General features: G+C 39.1%; 1 protein-coding gene across 2 annotated transcripts in view; it reads left to right on the top strand.

Annotated features, from left to right (window-relative positions):
• The first annotated feature begins 902 nt into the window (after window positions 1-902).
• Window positions 903-23,454, top strand: part of LOC126092051 (tetratricopeptide repeat protein 12-like) — a 128,104-nt gene continuing 105,552 nt past the window's right edge. For both annotated transcript variants that reach the window (XM_049907458.1, XM_049907459.1), the window contains exon 1: window positions 903-1,013. In XM_049907458.1, the coding sequence (XP_049763415.1) occupies window positions 968-1,013 (46 nt within the window). In that variant the 5' untranslated portion in view covers window positions 903-967. The remainder of the gene's footprint in view (window positions 1,014-23,454) is intronic.

Genomic DNA, 23,454 nt, shown 5'->3' with positions numbered 1-23,454 from the left:
TTAGTCAGCACAATCACTATTTCTCTTCAATTAGACGGGCTGTAAACAGATTCAGTTTAATATTTGTACTTATCCTTCACTCTAGATAAAGCTACTCTGTCCATACTAGCTGAAAATTTTTAAAAACAGGACGAAATCTGACAGCCCAAACACGTTTCGAAACCGGTTGCGTTTACTTGGGATCGAAACTCGATAGCGGAATTGGAAAACCGGCAACTATAAAAGCGGATTCCCAGAATCGATTTTGAAGGGTTTGCATGACCAGCCAGAAGGGGAATTGGGAAATGGGTTTACGAAATCCGGTTCCGGGGGCCCCATTAAACGAGGTGAATATATCTCTCTTAATAAAACATTCATTTATTTTTATTTACGATTATGACGCTTTGCCACAGTAGATTTGTTATCTACAGCTCATAAATAAACAACTAATATGTATGATTAAAATTTGGCGTCATTGGTCAAAGCTGAGGAGTTGTATTTCATTCTTTACCTTTAGGAATACTAATTCTTCATTCATTACCTGTTCTTGTAACACTCCGGATTTTACGTTTCTCAGTGCGGATATCGCCTTATACAGCTCTATGCATTCTAATAAAAATTCTCGCTCGTGTTGCTTCGCGTTCGTTTCAAATTTCCCACGCTCAGTGACATTGACAATAACATTAAACTGAGAATACAAAGGATAGCATGTGGAAGGCTGGCAACGATATTGCGCAACACTGGCCATTGACAACAGACGGCACAATATTTGCGGACAGCGCAAAATATTTCAAAAATATCTGTGTTCTTGATATTGTTGCACAATCTCACACCTACACCTTCAATATTTTTGCGCTTCAGGAAATATTGCTCAATTTTATTGACCGTCGAGGGGCCGCTTAAAAAAGTTTTCTGTTGCCATAGCAATAACCAGACGATTCATTGCGAAGTTCTCTGATGTTTTTAATTGCTTAACTTTGAGGCAGAAATGGAGGACGAATTTCAAAACTTCCTGCAGAAAGTGAACGAAGTCGGTATGTTGTGAAAGAAAAATGTTTCACATCTACCATATGATAAATCGTGAGACTGACTACAGTAATTTGTTGCGACAGTATTAAGCTGTTATCCAAAGCTACGAGGCCACTCAACAACTTACTAATCAGTGAGTTTAGTTGGCCACTTTGCGATTATGATTTGATTGTGAGGACGCCGCACCCCACCACCCCCCACCATCGTTGGTGTGGTGTGGTGTGAAAAGTGTTTTGATCAATCAGTAGAAACTGTCAGTTATTAACATTCACATTAGTTCGCTATTGAAGAACACAGCGGTAACAATAATGTAGCTTAATGTTATGGGACAAGCATTGCATGATAGTTCGGTACGGGACAGCAAACGTTTTCGTTATTATGCTGTTTTATATGTTTAAGTCATCTTCATTTCTTAATTATGAAGTCGTTATATTATTGTGTGTTGTAGAACAATCTCCATTGAGTTTACCAATAGCTCCTGAATGACCTTAGTCAGTGCACTGAGTACTTTTGAGACAACCATTGGCAAGTATTCACGCATTGGTTAATTCAATTTCTTGGTCTCTTTCTCATCCTTATTGTAGCTATTGTAATTCTGGATTTCATGATTCTCACTGGAAGTTCAGATTCAATTAATGTGACAGTTATTAACCTACAAACAAATATAGAGTTGCAGAGTTCTTTCTTACTTGCATCACCTCTAATTGATCTGATGATTTTCTTTGGTTCCTTTGGAAGTAATAAGTGTGCTCCTACAATGCACTTCTTGCTTTTCTCCCCCTCTTCTTGAGCCGATGATTTCCACTGATTCTTTGATCCCTTCTGAAGTAACAATGCGCTCCTACAGCATGGTGACAGATCTCATAGCAACAGCAGCTCTTAGCTGATTTTACTGTAGAGATAGCATAGTATGGGAAGTTTTGAAAGGCCGTAGACATTGAATTAGATAGCTGGGAACTTGGGCTCAGTTCTCAAACACTCCGCTGAACATAAGATTTAAATAACATCATTTAAAATACAAATTGGTGCTCAGTGTGGATCCATTTAATTGCTTGGCATACATCAATAATAGTTGGACAGTTTTTCCCATACAGAAATGAGCATGTCTGGACTCTGATACCTTTACTGCTATGATCTGATTTAGCAGCTAGTTGGAAGTGGAGACCCACAAATATTATATTTAAGAAACACCACACTTAATGAAGTCAGCTGGACCATGTACATTTTCACATCATTTGGCCTCTTATGACATATCAATCACTAACAAATTGTGTTTTTCAGGTGTCTTGGAACATTCTGTTCTCAATTTGCTTGAGCTCCAGCCTGTTGGAAAAGGTATCATTTGAATCAACCTGATAAGACGTCTTTGCATGAAACATGAGGAAGGGCCATTGATTTCTCTTTGAGCTATTTGTGCGAGTTATATATCCTGACCAATAGGGGGCTCAAAACCATACTGTTCACATAAATAACTACACTGTTGTATGAAATTCACACATTTAAAAATGAACTTGGTGGACAGGTTTTTGACAATTGTATGTGATGCAAGTCTTGCATCGTCATCATCATCATTACAGTATAGTGCTCAGTCTGTTTTAGCAAATCGTTATTGCATTAAAAGACTTTAGAGCTGGATCATTCATCTTAAAACACCTTATAAACTCTTAGCAAGCACTGTTCTGTTACTGTGTTCTTGAGGTTCCTGGGGAGGTATAAGAGGCTTGGGTGGTTTTCATCTTCAAATATAGTCAACCTGTACATCTACATATACATCCATACTCTACAAACCACTGTGAAGAACATGATAGGGGGGTTTTGCATTGTACAATTAAGATTTCTTCCAGTTCCACACAAAAATTGAGAGCAGGAAGAATGACTGTTTAAATGTCTCTATCTGTGCTGTAATTACTCTGATCTTGTCCTCATGGTCCTGTGGTAGCCATATGTAGGAGGCTGAAGTATGTTCCTAGGTTCCTCACTTAATACTGGTTACTGAAACTTTGTAAGTAGGCCTTCGTGAGATAGATGACATTTATCTTCAAGAATCTGCTAGTTCAGATTTTTCAGTGTTTCTGGGTAGCTCTCGTATGGTTGAAACAAACGTGTGACACTCCGTGCTGGGTTACTTTGTATTCATTCAGTGTCTCCTGTTAGTCCCATTTGGTATGGGTCCCACACACTTGAGCGCTACTGTAGGATTGGTCACACGAGTATTCTGTGAGCAATCTCCTTTGTAGACTGATTACATTTCTGTGGTATATAACCAACGAATCAAAGTGGGCTAGCTGCTTCACCAACGACTGAGCCGATTTCATTGTTCCATTTCATATCCTCACAAATTGTTACTCCCAAGTATCGGTATGGATTGATTGTTTTCATTCGTGATTCATTGGTATTGTAGTCATAAGATACTATGCATCTCTGCTTTGGGAACTTTACAATCTTACATTTCTGAACATTAAAAGCAAATTACCAGTCTTTTAACCACTCTGATATCATAGCAACTTTGAATGTACGTGCAGCTTTTTTATGACAGGACTTCATTATAGATGGCTGCATCATTTACAGAAAGTCTGAGGGTACCATTAATTGGCCTATTGCCTGCCAAGTAATATATGTATGACATGAACAGCAAAGGTACCAACTTACTTCTGTGGAGCATGTCTGAAGTGACTGTATCTATAACTGAGATGCGTTCCTGGCTCACCGACGTACAAACTGATGACTCACATGACCTCTCTGCTTGAACTACACTTGGGAAAGACTGACACACAGCTAAAGGGCTAGGGATGTTTCATTGAGAAGTTCGGTGACTCACTAGACCATATGGGTTCCATTTTATGATAGGATATCACCAAGCTTTTTCAGTCACGTATTACCACATTTAGTATGATATTGGCTTATCAAAGGCTAAAGGAAGAAAACCTTGAGTAAAAATTAACTGGTCCTCCGGGTTGGGGGTTGTGCAGTGGGCCAGCTCCTCACTCACATAAAAACATAAAAATGCTAAAAAACCTAATAATATGCCCTGGAAAAATTGGAACTTTGGGTGACGAACTGGCGATGAGAACGGGAAATGATGTTTGGGTGCTGGAATGTGCAAGGTATTTCCACTAAAATAAATGTACTACCTGCAGAACGTGACATGTTCAACATGGATGTTGTTGTACTCTCTGAAACAAAGAAGAAAGGCCAAGGAGAAGAAGAACTGGATAATTATGTATATACACTCCTGGAAATGGAAAAAAGAACACATTGACACCGGTGTGTCAGACCCACCATACTTGCTCCGGACACTGCGAGAGGGCTGTACAAGCAATGATCACATGCACGGCACAGCGGACACACCAGGAACCGCGGTGTTGGCTGTCGAATGGCGCTAGCTGCGCAGCATTTGTGCACCGCCCCCGTCAGTGTCAGCCAGTTTGCCGTGGCATACGGAGCTCCATTGCAGTCTTTAACACTGGTAGCATGCCGCGACAGCGTGGACGTGAACCGTATGTGGAGTTGACGGACTTTGAGCGAGGGCGTATAGTGGGCATGCGGGAGGCCGGGTGGACGTACCGCCGAATTGCTCAACACGTGGGGCGTGAGGTCTCCACAGTACATCGATGTTGTTGCCAGTGGTCGGCGGAAGGTGCACGTGCCCGTCGACCTGGGACCGGACCGCAGCGACGCACGGATGCACGCCAAGACCGTAGGATCCTACGCAGTGCCGTAGGGGACCGCACCGCCACTTCCCAGCAAATTAGGGACACTGTTGCTCCTGGGGTATCGGCGAGGACCATTCGCAACCGTCTCCATGAAGCTGGGCTATGGTCCCGCACACCGTTAGGCCGTCTTCCGCTCACGCCCCAACATCGTGCAGCCCGCCTCCAGTGGTGTCGCGACAGGCGTGAATGGAGGGACGAATGGAGACGTGTCGTCTTCAGCGATGAGAGTCGCTTCTGCCTTGGTGCCAATGATGGTCGTATGCGTGTTTGGCGCCGTGCAGGTGAGCGCCACAATCAGGACTGCATACGACCGAGGCACACAGGGCCAACACCCGGCATCATGGTGTGGGGAGCGATCTCCTACACTGGCCGTACACCACTGGTGATCGTCGAGGGGACACTGAATAGTGCACGGTACATCCAAACCATCATCGAACCCATCGTTCTACCATTCCTAGACCGGCAAGGGAACTTGCTGTTCCAACAGGACAATGCACGTCCGCATGTATCCCGTGCCACCCAACGTGCTCTAGAAGTCAACTACCCTGGCCAGCAAGATCTCCGGATCTGTCCCCCATTGAGCATGTTTGGGACTGGATGAAGCGTCGTCTCACGCGGTCTGCACGTCCAGCACGAACGCTGGTCCAACTGAGGCGCCAGGTGGAAAAGGCATGGCAAGCCGTTCCACAGGACTACATCCAGCATCTCTACGATCGTCTCCATGGGAGAATAGCAGCCTGCATTGCTGCGAAAGGTGGATATACACTGTACTAGTGCCGACATTGTGCATGCTCTGTTGCCTGTGTCTATGTGCCTGTGGTTCTGTCAGTGTGATCATGTGATGTATCTGACCCCAGGAATGTGTCAATAAAGTTTCCCCTTCCTGGGACAATGAATTCACGGTGTTCTTATTTCAATTTCCAGGAGTGTATCTGGAGTGGGGTATCAGAAGCAGTAAGAGCCAAAGCAGGAGTCTCCATTATGATAAAGAAATCATGGAAAAAAAGAATCACAAATTGGACATTCATCAATCAACGTATTATAACTGTTGAAATGCCATTATTTGCTAGGGAAATTGTGATTATTGGCATATATGCACCCACGAACGACACAAAAGATAAGGAGAAAGATACATTCTGGGCCACCCTCAAGGAGACTATTGAAAAAATCCCAAGAGGAAAGGAACTAATTATCATGGGAGATATGAATGGAAAGGTAGGAATTAGAGAATCCTGTAGAATAAGGAAAACATGGAGAGGACGAATATAATGACAATGGGGAATGATTGATTGCAATTTGTGAACAATTTTATCTAAAAATTACCAACACATTTTTCAAACATAAGGACATTCATAAATATACTTGGCAACAGAACACTAAAGAACTTCATTCTATAATAGATTATATTATCATTAGGCAAACAAGCAGTTTCAAGGCAGTAGACGTCAGATCTTATAGAGGAGCCCAATCTGGATCAGACCACTATATAGTAAAAATGAAGTCTTTCTGTCCATGGAAGAATGCAAGGAATGATACAAATAACATAAGTATAATGAACCACACTGAGAAAGATGAAAATTTACCTTTTAATATCGACAGCCTACAAGACGAAAGTATCAGAACACTCTTTGCGGCCAGGATGGAAAGGAAACTGGTTGAATCATTTGATGGAAGTACAGAGGAAATATATGACTATATAAAAACTTATGTGGAAATCATAGCAACAGAGGTGTTGGGTAAAAAAGATAGGAACTACAACCGTGCAGCAGAGTGGTGGTCAGAGGAAATAGAGGTCCTCGTTAGAGAAAAACGAAATGTGTTCCTTCAGTGGTTGAATGATAAATCAGAAGAAACAAGATCAATGTACAAGGAAAAGAAGAGTGAAGTGATGAAAAAAATAAAGTTGGCAAAAAATGAAGCATGGGAAAGAACATGTGCCAAGGTGAATAGCAAATTAGGATTTGGGAGAGCAAAAGAAGCATGGTCAGTATTAAAAGGGCTTTGACAGGATACAAAAAGCTAAACCAATCTCCAACTCACAACGCAAAACGAATAGGAAGAGTATTTCCAAAAATTATTAAATGAGGACAGAGAAGAATATCTAGAAGAAGGAACAGTGGAAGAAAAAGGACATGAAGATGATGAGATCCAGATTTTAGAAAGTGAAATACTTCAAGCATTGAGAACAGGAAAGAATGGTACATCACCGGGACCAGGCAATATCAATCTGGAGTGCCTGAAATATGGTGGTGACAAAATTGTGAAACTGATAACACAGCTCTTCAACAAAATGATGCATGGAGATTCAATACCCAACGAGATGATGCTAGGTTACATTAATACCATATTTTAGAAAGGGGATTGCAAAATTTGTTCCAACTATCGAGGAATTTGTGTTACAAACACATTAATGAGAATTTTTGCGAAAGTAATTAAAAACAAACTGGAAAAAAAATTTTAGAATCCAAGAAGAACAATGTGGATTCACGGCTGGGAGATCATGTGTAGATCATATTTTCACATTACGACAGATTTTAGAGAAACATAGGGAAAAATCAGAAAATATAGGATTAATTTTCATAGATCTAGAAAAAGCGTATGATACTGTTCCAAGAAAATTACTTTGGAGAGCACTAGATATGGCAAACATAAACTCTTCTTTGATTAAAATAATACAGAGATATATTAAGATAACATTTGCCAAGTGAAAGATGGTAATAAACTTCCTCAGATATTTAGAACAAGCAAAGGCCTTTTACAGGATTGTCCCATGTCACCATCATTATTTAAAACCTATATAGACATTAGCCTTAGAACATGGTCTCATAAATGTAATAGTATGGGATTAGAAATAAGAGATGGAGTTTACCTACATCATTTATTGTTTTCTGATGATCAAGTAGTCGTAGCACAAGATGGGGAGGATGCTAACTATATGTGCATTAACTACCAGTAGCATACAAAACTTGGGATTTGAAGATTAATTACCAAAAAACAGAATACTTGACTAATGATTCAGATGAGCTATACATTGAAGGAAAGAAAATCGAAAAGATAAACACTTCCTGTTGCTTGGGATCCATTTTAGAAATCGAGGGAAAATCAGAGTCAGAAATCAATAAAAGAATTAGTAGCGGTCAGAAGGTCACTGGGATGCTTAACTCAATCTTATGGAGCAGGAATGTAATGAGCAGAACTAAAAAATTAATATACAAATTCATATTAGAGTATGTAGTTCTGTATGGAACGGAGAAATGGACACTTAACCTGAAGCACATTAAAAAATTACCAGCTCTAGAGATGGACTTCTGGAGAAGATCAGCAAGAATCTCCAGGAAAGAAAAGATAAGGAACACTGAAATAATAAGGAGAATGGAAATAAAAGAAAGAATATATGATGTAATGGACATGAAGAAATTACGGTGGTACGGGCGTGTAGGATGAATGGAGAAAACCTGAATACCAAAATTGATACTGGAGTGGGAACCGGAGGGGAGACGAAGAAGAGGATGACCTATGACTACCTGGCTCCAAAATGTACAGCACACAATGAGGAGAATGGGCGCATAGGAAGAGGACACACAAGATCGAAACACCTGGATTAAAATTTGGAAATATAGTTTAAGAACGTTTATTCATTGTATTGTAATTTCCGAGTAAATTATTATGTTGGAGATAAGCCTCTGTAATGAGGAAAAGCTCAAAACAATAATAAAAAAATAACTTTATATGGAATGGAAATTTCTATGAACAGCTGGAAGGCATCACCATAGGTAGTACACTTAGTCCAGTAGTTACCAATTTGTTCATGGAGCATTTCAAAAGACAGATGTTGGACATGGCACTTTGTAAATCTAGTATGTCGTACAGATACATTGACAAAACCTTCACCATATAGAACCATTTGGAGGAGCAGCTCAGTGACTTTCTAAGATGTCAGAGCAGTTTCCATGCTAACATTAAACTTACTGTGTAGGTGGAAAAGGATCCATAGCTACTGTTTCTAGAAGTGATTGGAGGAACGATGAGAATGTGGGACCACAATATTTACTGAAAACTGACACACACTGTCTGATACCTTTGCAGCCATTCAAAGCATCACCTAGACCACAAAAGCGTACGATCAATACTCCTGTAATGTATGCACGACATATATGTCAGTTGTAGCACGTGGAATCCATTCTTAGGAACAACAGGTACTCCACTTGTTGCTTAAGAAGTGCCATGTAATTCGACACCTGGCAAAGTGACAAATTGGAAGAGGAAATGTTGGGTATGGCCTTTCTGCCAGACATCGCTATGATGATGGACAGAGTGGTGTGTATATTACACAAACATGGTGTACAGACTTTACAAATTGACCATGAAGATCAGAGAGTGTCTCAGATTGGAAAAGGGCAAAAGGGACCCACTTGCAATGTCAATAGTATATTGTATACTGTGCAAAGTTGAAAAGTCTATGTTGGAGTGATCAGATGATTCATCAATACCAGGATCATTAAACATAATGGTATTGCATGTGGAGCAGTCCATCATGGCAGAGCATGTGTTATGTGAACTGGCCATATAATAAAATTCTCTGACATGCAAGTTCTCACAGTGGAGAAGAGCAGTCTTGCCCATTTGTTCAGGGAAGCCATTGAAATTCACAAACATGAAAATCTTTGCAAGAAAGAAGAAAGCCTTAAGTTAAATGGATACTAGATTCCCATGCTGCAGTGAACAAACTTTGCAGGTAACGAGGAGAGACGGTGATTATGATTAGATAAAGGCTCTGAAACATTGGAATGATAGGTACAAATAATCTCAAGGCATGGGCTTTACTCCAGTCTGCCACCAACCAGAAGATGATCTTTGACAATACCAACCACTCATGCTGGTGAAATGTCAGAAAAATCATTAAATAGAGGTCAGCTGAAGATTTTGAGATCAAAACCAATAGACAGTATGTTAACCAGTGGTCACGAGAGCCTCAACAGTTTTGTTTTATGCTGTGGTAGCTACTGAGGCACATAGTACTTATTGATCTTAAACAGCTTATGGATCAAAGGACATACCAGTATTTTAGGAAATGAAATAACTGATAGCTATCCTAAAGAAAGTACATCTCAAGAATATTCCAAGGAATTAGATTACACTCCAGAGATTTTATAAGGAAAATACACCACCAATCACAGGAACAATGGAACAGGGTGTAGACAATTACTCAAAGGAATATAGTAAGATTCCCTCCTTGTTTTCAACCTGAACTGCTGTGAAAACTGTGGAATCATGGTTTAATATAGACAGAACGAGCAAATAGCACCAGAGCTCTGTAATAAGAATATGATTAGGGTATGGCTGTTAGACGAGTTACACTTATAACATTAAAGTTGTTGATTCACTAGTGTGAAGCCAATTCAGTGTAGAAGATGTTGACTTAAATTATGTAATTTTAGCATGCGCCAAATGCCGGCTACAGCAATGAAAGTTATATCAAAAGTTGAACTGGCTGAAGATTCCTTTGCTAACACCCATTAATGTGCTTTTATGTATGAATGATATAAGGATTTATTACTTTATTGGACCATGTCTCAAAGATACAGACACCAGTATTTAGTTATATATGTATATATATTTTAGTTTTGTTATAGATAACTATATCAGAATATGTAAACAGTAAATCTGATGTAAATAAATATAACTGGTTAATAGGTGGATATCACCTAAAACCAAATAAATAAATAAGAAAGGAAGTTAAAATAACTTCCTAGCATTAGGCAAGAACAACCTGTTAGTGGAAACCATTCTGTAGTGGACTTTGTGACCTGGTACTGCGTTGCATGCTGCAGTCATTGTTGAAAGGTCAAGTGAAGAATGGGATACAACTCATCAGCTTTGAGCAATGATGTCACATTTTAATCATAGATATTAGTTGTTTATTTTCAAGCCATAGATAATAAATTGGTTGTCCTCTATGGCAAAGGGTCATAATAATAAATAAAAATAAATGAATGTGTTATTGAGAGATAAATATTGTGTTTGGTTTTTCTCGCTTGTGGTAGTTTTAAATCATTTGTGTACACATTTTGAAATATACCTTCATCAGATAATGAGTTGTTCCAGTTGCTGTTTCCTCTGCAGTTGATTCATATCCTGTACTATGTAGGTCAACTGAAGAACATGATACTAGTAACAGTGAAATTAAAAAATGTGACATGCGTAACGCTGGCATCTTTTATCCCAGTTGAACTATTAAGCTTTTATTCTATTCTTCCATTGACCTATATAGGTCAGCTGGAGTACAGGATACAAATTTTACATCTGATTTTACATTGTCACTTTTTTCACTTTTGCTGATACTACTATCCTATTCTTGAGTTGATACTAGTACTTGAGAAGGTGAAAAAACCAATATACGTAAAAATTGTTGGTAGTTGATCGACTGAAGTACGGGATATAAACTATGTTTGTCAACTGATGTATTTCATATCAGTGTTACTTATGTCTTTTTTCCTCTTTTACTAGCACTAGTATCCTGTCCTTCAGCTGACCTGTATAGCTCACCTGAAGAATGGAGTACTAGGACTTTCTACTGTGAAAAAATGATATATGTAAAATTACTTTCACAGTATGGATATACATGATAAATGTCTACAATCTGTTTTCTCTGTACTCCACCCCTTTGTTTCTCAACATTTGTCTATGTCTTTGCTATGCATCATCTGTGGTAATGTCATTTTTCAGAGCTGATGGGTTGTATCCCATTCTTCAATATTCCCTTCTTGAATCCAACTACAACATAGAGAAGGGACAGTTATAAACTTCATTAATGGTGGAACTGAAGTCTCAACTGCTTAGTCTCCCTCAGCAAGGACATGGTAGTAACAAAAAACTGGATCTCGTCTGGTAGTAGTTTTGCTTTGAGCGAAGTATTCCACCACAGTTTGTGCAACTTCTCTTTTGCTGTGCAGGAGACTCCCACAGTTTGTGCAACTTCTCTTTTGCTGTTCAGGAGACTCCCATTCTTCATCACATCATAATGGGGCACCTCTCACCTCTCCTTCATATCATCCTTTTAATATCTCTGCCAATGGCTGGTATTGATTGTGACTTGGAGGCACTACAGGTCATTGTTGTCGATCACCTCCAGGAGTGTATACTGCGTGTAAAGTGGGCCAAGCATCTTGCAGCAATGGGGTCAGACAGGCATATGTGATTCTACATCTTCATTTAGTCTAGTACTATCATCCACACTATTTTGCTTATTGGATTTTGACCCTGCTCTGTACTTCGACTTTCTTGATCTCATTATTGGCTTTCATTCACTGTACTGCTCTTGAAAAACTTGGCTTTGTTTACAAATTAAGCATTTGTACTGGGAGCTCACAGAAGATATCATAATGGCTTCCCATAGTTATGTTAGTTATATGGAACAGTTTATGAAATTCAAGAACTGTTATCATGATCTCATTTTGCATTCCATAACTATATGCAGTACACACAATATGCTATAGATAGAGGTCTGCGCGGATAAGAAAAGTGCAATCCGCAACCGCACCGTATCCGCAAGGTCCTAATCCGCAACCGCATCCTCATCCGCAAGTTCCTTATCCGCATCCGCATATATTTAAGTTTTGAATGAATAATTAATAGTAATAGAGAGTAGTACTTAGAATTATGGTATGTAATGACATAGTTATTGTTAGGGTGCCATTTCTGCGACAACTTATAACTACTTTTGACTTCTTAAATCACAGGAAATCCTCTATACCTACTCTAAGCACACTATTCCAAACAGGAAAGCATTGGCACTCTGGAGCACACACAGTAGCGGCTTGGATCTCATGAGATTGGAAACGCTATTTTAAAAAAAATAAAATTCAATGTAATAGTATTAAATGATGAAAATACGTGTGTAGAAACAATTATATTTCGCTGTTCTTGTGCCAAAGCAGCTGAAAATGACGATGGTTTTAAACTGTTACTAGCACATTGCATCATTTACCGACAGTTTTTTTTTGTACTCACTGCTTGGATGTCAAATTTTGAAGCCATTCATGTCAGCTGATGATTATATTATATCTTACGTGCTCAGTCCTCGTCATTTCCAAGTGAAAATATTTACAGTATTAAGCCTACACTGCAAAACGCTGGCGCACCTGTGAAAAAGTTGAACTGCCAGCAATAATTGACGTTGTCTGGAAGAAATAACTCGTCTTCCGAAGAGTGAAAACAAAATCAGTGGTTATAGAAATTTTGCTTTAGATAAAAATACGATTGAAATCTCAAACCTCACCTTTTGGCTGATTTATTGAATTAAGACCTAGCGATAAATGAAATGTCTGTTTCATTCTCAACTAAACAAAGTTTTTCACACTTTAAAACATCCTCAACATTGGTCTAAATTACTAAGACAAAATTTGCAGTAGATTTCACAGTTAATACTTTCAATGTTAAAAAATAATTTTTGTTCAGAGTTTAATGGAACTTCAAATGATTTCAAGATGTCTATATAAAAACCACTATCCCATAACTTCAAATGTTAGGCACTGTTCCTTGTTAAGCAATACCGAGTTACAGTTAAAATGTTCAATTTTGTTACGAATTTCAGCCTTTATCTTTACTAATTGGCTGGTAAATTAAAAGACACATTATTATTTTGGATGACTTGAATATTTTGTAAGTTTTCAATGTGATCAGAATAATCTTTCACGGGCTATAGCAGTCACAGCTTGTTGGTGGCCGTGAGCCGTAGTTTGAAGTCCCACTTGTAATTAATTACAAGGCCCGCTGTGCCACTGCTCCGGCCGGGCTGTTTCATTGTTCACAAAGAGCGCCAATGCTCGGCGGCTGCATGTTACTGAAGTGCACACTAAAATTTAGGTAGGCATTATGAGATCATCATTACCTAGTTTAATAATATTGACGTGTTTGCTGTTGAATGTTCTTCTTGCAAAGAGTAAAAACTTAAAATTGAACTCTTTAATATGAAAATTACAACAAAACAAATTGCTTGTTAAATATTTGCTTCTTTTACCTAATGCTACTTAAATGTTCTTGTTGGGAATAGTAAAAATACTAACAATATGTCGAGGAAATTCTTCACTATAAATATTACAATAAAAACTCACAGGCTTCAGATTAAATATTTTCATCTTCTGCTTGCTTCTGATTCAAATTCTGTAAAAGAAAGAATCAGATGAAAAAAATTGTAACTAATTCAGATAAGCCCAAAAAATACAGTGAAGTAAGAGAAGCTACACAAGACCTTTTTATTTTGGAAGATTACTATGCAGGAACATGATGTCATCAATCGTCTGTAGCTTCAAAAACGTGCGTTGGTCCTGCATTATTTGTCCCGCAGTAGAGAAGCTTCTCTCAGATGGCGCCCTGGACGCTGGAATGCAGTGCACGAAGTATGCGAGTTTGGAAAGACGCGGATAGACGTTTTCACGTCCATGCCACCAAGCTATCAGGTCGATGCCTTCCAAAAATTGGACCTTTTTTTTTCCGGCACTGTTAATAAATTTTAGGTTTTTATATTTTGGATTCAAAAACGTTGCAAGTTTATGGCTTACTGTTATGTCCCATTTGCTGATTAAAATAGAGTTGGCTGTACTCTTTAAATCTATCAGAAATGGGCTGTCGCCATCATTTTTTTCAAGGAAGGAGAGAAGTTTTAACTTCCACAACACACATAAATAAAGCGTAGGGGTTTTGGAGGCTTCGAGATCACAAGAAGCCATTTTAAATGGTGTCAGAAAGGTTATTATATCTTCCAACATCCTCTTGTCTATAGAATCAATCAAATTATCTTGATTTTTCTCTGACAAAATTGACAGAACTTCAAACCATTGTGAATTAATAGACTCAAACATATCCAATTTACTGTTCCATCGTGTGTCTATATCTCCTTTCAATGACTTCTGAAGGCGATTATGAAGGCCAGATCTTTTAAAGAAAGTTGTGATAGCTCAACTGGAATTTATTAGTCGCTGCATGTCACTCTTCTCATCATTCGCGTCTCCTCGAGTCGTGTGCTCCACCACAGTATTAAGATTGTGTGCTGAGCACGAGAGCCTCTTGTATTGGCGAACTGCTGCCACAATATTTGGACCTCTATCCGCAACGAACACAATGTTATTCACAGCACTGAATAAATCGAATGACCATAGTATTTAATTAATTCAAGTTTAATGTTTTCTCCTGTTTTTTTGTAATCTGACTCTCAAAATTTCTGGTGCACAATACTCGATCCTCAAGTTTCACTTCTTCATAATTAACATAATGTGCAGTCGCTCCCATATAGTTTATTTTACGGTACGAATCAGTCCATAAATCGACAGTTAGTGCTCCACCTATATCTCTGAATATATTCTTCACTTCTGCGGAGACAGTTTGACGCAGACGATCTGCCGTTTCCTTCAAATTTGTGGATATGGTGGTTGGATGAGGTAGCAGTTCCTTAGCACTCACTGCACCGTACTTGGCCCCCACATCAATAAGAAACTGTGCCGTCTCGAGAAACCCAGATCCACAAGCAACTTCGAATGGTAAAATGTCTTTGCTGACAAGATTGATAAGTTTTTCGGTCGCGGCTGGCTTCAAATTTGGCGGAACTTCAGGAACTTTCATGTCTCTCTTGGTATTTAAATAAGTAATTATGGTACTTTGTCCAGCCTCACAAGAATGTTTTAGCAAATTTGAAGTTCCACTTTTGTGTCCAGTGTAGGGATATACTTTTTTACATCCAAAACAAGCCAATATATCTTTTATCTTTTCGTTGCCATCAAATACGTATCCGAATTTTTTCCAAATTGGCGATTTCAATTTGTTTTCCTTCACTAATGTAAAATCACCTTTTTTCAACTTACATGAAATTGTATCCATTGATATGGTGTTCATTTGAAGAAAGAACTCTCACTGATATTTGCTACGATGCACGTTGTCACTCGGTCATTACAAAGCGCTAACTGAAGGCAGCGGAAAATTGCAACGGGCACCTTTCTGGTAGACAGTGGGCAGGTTTGCCACCCAGAGAGCACTTCACAGGCCACACAAAAGACACGGTCGCAGAAACGGATTAGGCGCAGCTCTCTTGGGTACGGCTATTTCGGTCGTAGCCAGGGGCTGAGGACAACAGACATCCCCTCTACCCGGGCCCTGCAAGATTCCAAGAATGTCAACAGACTTGAGGTTTTCAACTAACATTGCAACATACGTACTGGGCAGATGCCTTGCTCATTATCTGCTATATCCGCGGATATCCGCATGCGCACAGACCTCTAGCTATAGAGCTCCACTATCACACACACCTTGTGTCAAGCTGTTGGGAGCCTCTTCCTTTCAGAAGATTTATGCTTTCTGAACACGGGACAAGATACACATTTCAGTAATTCCACATTTCAGTAATACTCAAACAGGTGCAAGGTTCTCATCAAATGGCAAAACAGTAAATGAATTGATTGACAGCACAACACAGCATTAATTACATAAGGCTTTCAAAGTATTATTATTATTAGACTGGTTAGACACAAAGCATTAACAGCCTGAAGTCGTGCAGTTTGACTAGTTCAGAGGTAAGGAGTCCAGCAAGCAAGTGATTCACAAGCAGTAAGTATACTGCACACATCTGCATGTGTTAGATTTTAAATGAGGTTGCAGTGTGCAGGTCAAGCAAGTGCCTCAATGGAGAGGAGTAATGCAGGTGAAGTATGATTTGTAGCAACTGTCTACCCTCCCTGTGGATAGTTATCTTTCTTAAACACACACACACACACACACACACACACACACACACACACACACACACACACACACACACTCTCTAAATGTCATTCATCTTTCACATCATTCATCGTTTTAAAAATAATGAAAGTATTCCAAGAAAAGTCTTTCATTTTACAGTTGGGAGCTAAAGTTGGTGATAATGTGGGGAAGGGGGGGGGAGGGGCAACATACAGCAAGGGTGGGGGTGGCATGGCAGGGTCGGGGTACTAGCTAATGTTTGATTGCAGTCAGAGGTAATGGTCTAAGAAAGGTTGGGAACCACTGACCTAGTCTGTGTTCTTTTCGGTACTGCTCTCTAAGGCAGATGCATCCAGATTGGAAATTGATCAGTGGAGTGCAAGTTGTCCTCTTCCCACTGACCACTGAGTGTGGGCTGGAGAGCAAAAGGATAGTTTTATGACAGGTAATAACCCTGTGGCATTACTGAAATGTGTGTCTTGTCCTATGTTCAGAAAGCATAAATCTTCTGAAAGCAAGAGGCTCCCAACAGCTTGACTCAAGGTGTGTGTGATGGTGGAGCTCTATAGCATATTGTGTGTGTTGCAGTCTCCAGATAGTAGAAATTGACAAGGATGTTGTTTGATGAGGTTATTGAGAGAATCAGCTTCTAGAGATTCATTAAGAGGTAAGTATAGGGAACATCCTATATGATATGTGCACCATTGTGACTACTACTTGTGAAGACTGGTAGTAATCAATAGTTAATATCACTCCACAACCTTTGGCTCTTTCCCCTAGAAGGTTTTAACCCATGAGTGCAGGGACATTGGTATCTTTGAGATGAGTCTCCTGGAGACATAAAATCATGTGTCTAACATGTGCCAAGAGTTATAAATCCTCCACATGAATTTTGAATCTATTGATGTTCTATTGGAGCAGGCAAGAGATTCATTGGTGAGATATTTCTACTGCTGTACTCTTATCTTGCTGCTGAGGCTTTAAGTGTACAACCTATTGGGAATTTGAGGAGAGACTTGTTGGTTCCCTCTGGCAGACTGTATATTCCATTGTTTCTGCAGTTGAGCCCTCCTCATATTTCTCTGACAGCACAAGCGAAGCATGGTCACAGGGCTTGAGACACCCCATTTTTCAATTTTTTCTGTGACGACACTGAACATCTTGATACACCGAATGTCAAAAGTTTCACAGTTTTTTTTGTTAGGCTATTGAGGTCAGATTTTTGGTGCTGCCAGAGCTTGATGCAGCTGACCTGGTGGCTATTGGAGAGGAAGCAGTGGCCTTATGAGTGCACTGGCAAGAATATGTATTTGCACTGGTGCTACTAGTCTATGTTTGTGTTGCTGTATCAACTTTTATTACGAGAATAATGAAGTGAAAGTATACAGCATTAATAAATTTACAAGTTTCTTCGCTTCACTGATTTTGATCTGTCTTTTCTTTGAGGAATAGAGAACTAACACATTCCAGGCAGTGTGACATCTCACAACAAATCATGCAGACTGGAGGAGCCATGTATATAACACAGACCAGATGGTAGAGCACTCGTCTGTGAAAAATGAAGATTCTAGGCCCGAGTCCAAGTCTGGCACATAGGCTTAATCTTGTAGCAACTTTCAAATTAATGCACACTCTGCGGCAGAGTGAAAATCAATTCTGGAAACTAGGATGTGGCCAAGTCATTACTCTGCAATATCATTTCTTCCAGGAGTGCTAGTCCTTCAAGTGGTACAGGAAAACTTCTGTGAAGTTTGGAAGGTAAGAAAAGAGATACTGGTGTGAGTAAATCTGTGAGGGTCAGTTGGGAGTTGTGCTTGGACAGCTCAGTTGGTAGAGTATCTGCCTGCGAAAAAGGCATGTCTTAGTCTCAGTCAGGCACATAGTTTTAATCTGTCAGAAAGTTCCCTGTAACAGCTTCCTTACAAATATTAAGTGATGATGTTATTCAATGACAGTTGGGTAATTTCTTAACTTAAGCATTTTTTCTGATTGTTTAGCAGCAGATATTTCTATAAAAAGTGTTCTGTTCTGGAGGTGATTCACAGACTTATAGTTTGTGGTAATTGCTTGTAGTACTTTTTGTGTGTAGAAAGGTGATACAACTTTTTGAATGTTCCTTCCTAATTTTTATGACAAGAAATATCTTTTGGTAAAGTGATGCTTTGTTCCTTTGAAAATGTTTATTTTGTGATATTGATTACTCTGGATAACTAACCTGCCAATTACTCTTAAGTGGTTGGATGTTAATATTAAGCAGTGGTTCACATGGTATATTGGATATTGTTCAGTTCAGAGAATAATGAGGCATTCTGGTCCTATGAGATGAGATGCTGAGGAAAAACAAATTCACACAAACAGAGCCCACATGCTTGGGTAAGGCATGTGCAATTGGGATGCAGCAGATGTCAAAGAGTTTGGTTGCTGATGACTATTTTGCCTCAACAGCCATCCATTCCATCAGTACATGGGTCACCACGAGGTTAAATTTTTTTAAATATAGAGGTTGTACAATCCTTGTGATCCTGACAGGTAAGCCAAGATCCCTGGTCCCTGTGGTACATAAACTCCCAACATTGTGCTGCACAGTACTGGAACATGCAAAGATCCTAAGGTTATAAAACGATGACTGCACTCACCAATCCCCAGCTCAGGATATCTGCATTCATCAAGTCATATTCAGCCAATGAAGACTAGGTTGCCAAAGGTGCTCACCATTTGCATTTTTCACAATCCAGTAGGCTGAGGAGACCTACTGAATGTCAGGGTCAAGGCATACATAAATCCCCTCCCCCAAAGCACGTTTGTTGACTTATGCAGAGCCTTGAGAACAATTCCATACTGTTTCCTGATGACTACAATACATACATACAGAATGTGGATTTGTTGTACTACTGGATTACATATTTACTAGCAAAAATAACTCATTGTACCAGTCTGAATGGGGACACAGTGTCAGAAGTGAAACTAGCATCCAAAATCAGGTAAAGAAAGTGTGGTAGGGTTGTTATGTTCATATTTTGTAGAAATGACCTAGCATGTGACGCTTGTAGACCTCTGAAACTATTCTCAGATGGTACAGTTTTGCACTGGAAGGCTACTTCATTAGAAAATTGTTATGAGACTTGTGAATGGTCAGCACCTGGTGCAAAGACAGACAGCTGAGCCTCAAAATAAATAAACAAATGTAATTGAACATGCATCAACAGATGTAAAAACTCCATATCATTTGACCATACAGTTGGTGTTCAGTACTGGAGTCGATCACAACAATCATTCACCCAGTTACTGGGAACTCCTCACCAGTATGGGACTTTTACTAAGTTGTAGTAATAGAGGGGAGAAAAATATTGAAGGAAGAACTGTATGGTTCATCACTGGTCTGTACAGTCAATGTGAGACTATCAAAGAAATAGTAAAACAAAGCTTCTATGATAGATGCTACAAGAAAGCCATTGTGCATTTCAAAGTGTCTTTGTCTCAAAATTATTAGAGCCCACATTCCAATGTGAGTAATAAATAATATTATTTCTTTTAAAATATGCCTAGTTTATACAAGAACACTGCATTTACATCAGCATTTACATCTATCCTGTGCAAACCCCATTATGACGTGTTGCGGAAAGTTCATCTGGAAACACTATCGTTTGCCACTTCCCTCTTCGATTTACAAAGAACATCTGTCTATAAACTTCTGTTTGAACACTAATTTCTCTGAATTTGTAAAAATGGGCATTTTGCAAGATGTATGTGAGAGGAGGTAATATGTTGCCTGACTCTTCTTTGAACATGCTTGACTCATCTTTGAACATACATTCGATCTCGCAACAGTAACCCTCTCTGTGATACACAACACCATCATGTAGTGTCTACCACTGGAGTTTATTGAAGGAAAGTGGCATTTTCCACTTTTGATGTAACAACTTTATTAGTTCACAACTACTTTCAGCCTCGTACACAATTCCCAAATGATTTTGTGATTCTGTACAGAGTAGAATATATTACATTGCCTTTGCAAATAGAAATGTAATAATGTGAATGTAAACTAATTGGAAATAAATTTACCTAAAATAGAAACCTGTGCTGTATGTAATAAAATGGCAGTATCTTTAAATTTGTCTCTTCTGTTTGTGCTGGTTTGCATACTTTTTCTTCTCTGTTTGACCATGTGGCATTTACATAGGCATCACATTGATCAAAAAGCAAAGCGAAGCATGGAATAAATGGAATAATAATTTCAAATACTATGGCTGTACATTTATAGTGAGAAATAAAATAGTATGGAAAATATAATGATTCCATCCACCCTTTATTGGATCCTCTTTACATTCTATGTTAGGTCGCTCTGGATGGTTACTCCCAGGTATTTTATTGTTTCCAGTGATTTTTCACTAATAATGTGATCAAACTATACATATTTGTGCACAATACATAACATTTATTTACACTCAGAGTCAACTGCCCGTTGTTACACGAACCATAAATCCTCTGTAGGTCTTCCCGCATTTCACTATACTCTTCTGCTGTTGCAAATCTCCTATAGGCAACATCATTATTTGTGAACAGCCTCATGAAGTTCCTGACATCATACACCAAATCATTTATGAACATTGTAAACAGTAACAGACCTACCACACTCCTTTGGGTACATGCGAAGTTATCTGTGTCAATTTTGTCCTGTTGTGAACAACATGTTGAATCCTTTGTGCTAGAAAGTAGTCAGTCCAGTCATAAATCTGGTCTGATATTCTGTAAGCTCATATTTTATTCAGTGCGAAACTGTATAAGTAATATGGCATCAACTTGAGTGCTCTTGTCTACAGCACTGAATTTCATGGATAAACAGAGTGAGCTGTGTTTCGCATGATCTTTGTTAAATGCTGTAATGAGTGACCGTAGCAAATTTTCCAATTGCTGGTATCCTTTATTACTTCAGTGACTGTTGATAAACAGCTTCTAGAAGGCAAGCAAGTTTTTTCACATGATCTCTGTAAACTCTCACAAGTATCTTATATGGTCCAGATACCTTTCCACTATTGAGCAGTTTAAGTTAATTTTCTATTCAAGTCAATACTTGATATTTTAGTGTTTGTACAATGATTGAAAGGAGGAGTCATATTATGATCTTATCCAGTGGAAGAATTTTAGAAAACCAAATCCAGTATTTCACCTTTTCTCTGTCATCCTTTCCTTTGGTGCCAGTGTGGTCACTGAATGACTGAACAGATAATTTTGATCTAATTGTTGACTTTATGGAAGACCAAAACTTCCTAGGATTTTAAATCGGATTGGTGGGGGATATCACCAATCATTCTCCCTGAGCACTATCTGCATGGAGAACAGGAAAATGGGAAGGGTTGGGGCACTGTTTACTTTTCACCTCACTTCATGCAGTGACTTGTAGAGTACAGATGTAGATGTATGGTAAAATTGCAGCTCTAAGCAATTAAAGAGTTTGGTCACAATATTGTAATCGACATTATGGGAGACAAGCTTTTCTGAACTGACATTTAAAGGATTTAACCATTATATCAGAATGCTTTTGTCATAATAAAACAATAGGAAGCACCTGAGAATGTCTCTTTCAACTGCTGTAACAAAAAAAAAAAGCTCAAATGGTTTCTGAACATCTAGCAAGTGCAAGGTCACAAGTTCAATCTTTAGTGACGCTCATTTGAAAGTGTTGTGTTAACAATTATAACAGGAAAAATATTAGCTACTAATGACTCACCATGTGCACAAGGAGGGTGACAAGAAGGGAGTGTCTGGGAGGTGCAGAAATAAATTTTCTATGGGATGTCTGTATTACACTTCACAAAATGGGCATCATCAACATTCAAGAAATATTTAAAACAAACCATTAACTTGCGCCATGAACACCGAATGAAAAACTACATGCTACAGTTATCACAAAGGTTTGCACCATCAAGATCTAAGGCAAACTCTTTGTGAGTTACAAACCATGTGGGACATTCAGCTAGGCATCCACTCTTAAAGATTGCATATAGAATCATATTGGTGTAATGGTGTGATGAGAACTGATGGAATGTGATGGGTTGCAACCAAATGCAAAATATCCTGTCATGGAACTTATCATGAATCCAGTTATCCTTTAAGGCAAAGCTGCAGATCTACATCTACATCTACATCTACATGATTACTCTGCAATTCACATTTAAGTGCTTGGCAGAGGGTTCATCGAACCACAATCATACTACTTCTCTACCATTCCACTCCCGAACAGCGCACGGGAAAAATGAACACCTAAACCTTTCTGTTTGAGCTCTGATTTCTCTTATTTTATTTTGATGATCATTCCTACCTATGTAGGTTGGGCTCAACAAAATATTTTCGCATTCGGAAGAGAAAGTTGGCGACTGAAATTTCATAAATAGATCTCGCCGCGCCGAAAAACATCTTTGCTTTAATGACTTCCATCCCTACGTGCATATCATATCTGCCACACTCTCTCCCCTATTACGTGATAATACAAAACGAGCTGCCCTTTTTTGCACCCTTTCGATGTCCTCCGTCAATCCCACCTGGTAAGGATCCCACACCGTGCAGCAATATTCTGACAGAGGACGAACAAGTGTAGTGTAAGCTGTCTCTTTAGTGGACTTGTTGCATCTTCTAAGTGTCTTGCCAATGAAACGGAACCTTGGGCTCGTCTTTCCCACAATATTATCTATGTGGTCTTTCCAACTGAAGTTGTTCGTAATTTTAACACCCAGGTACTTACTTGAATTGACAGCCTTGAGAATTGTACTATTTATCGAGTAATCGAATTACAACGGATTTCTTTTGGAACTCATGTGGATCACCTCACATTTTCGTTATTTAGTGTCAACTGCCACCTGCCACACCATACAGCAATCTTTTCTAAATCGCTTTGAAACTGATACTGGTCTTCGGATGACCTTACTAGACGGTAAATTACAGCATCATCTGCGAACAACCTAAGAGAACTGCTCAGATTGTCACCCAGGTCATTTATATAGATCAG

This window comes from Schistocerca cancellata, chromosome 7 (genome assembly GCF_023864275.1).
Source record: "Schistocerca cancellata isolate TAMUIC-IGC-003103 chromosome 7, iqSchCanc2.1, whole genome shotgun sequence".
Lineage (NCBI taxonomy): Eukaryota > Metazoa > Arthropoda > Insecta > Orthoptera > Acrididae > Schistocerca > Schistocerca cancellata.
The sequence above is the reverse complement of the archived record's forward strand: the minus strand, read 5'-3'. Positions and strand labels throughout refer to the sequence as shown.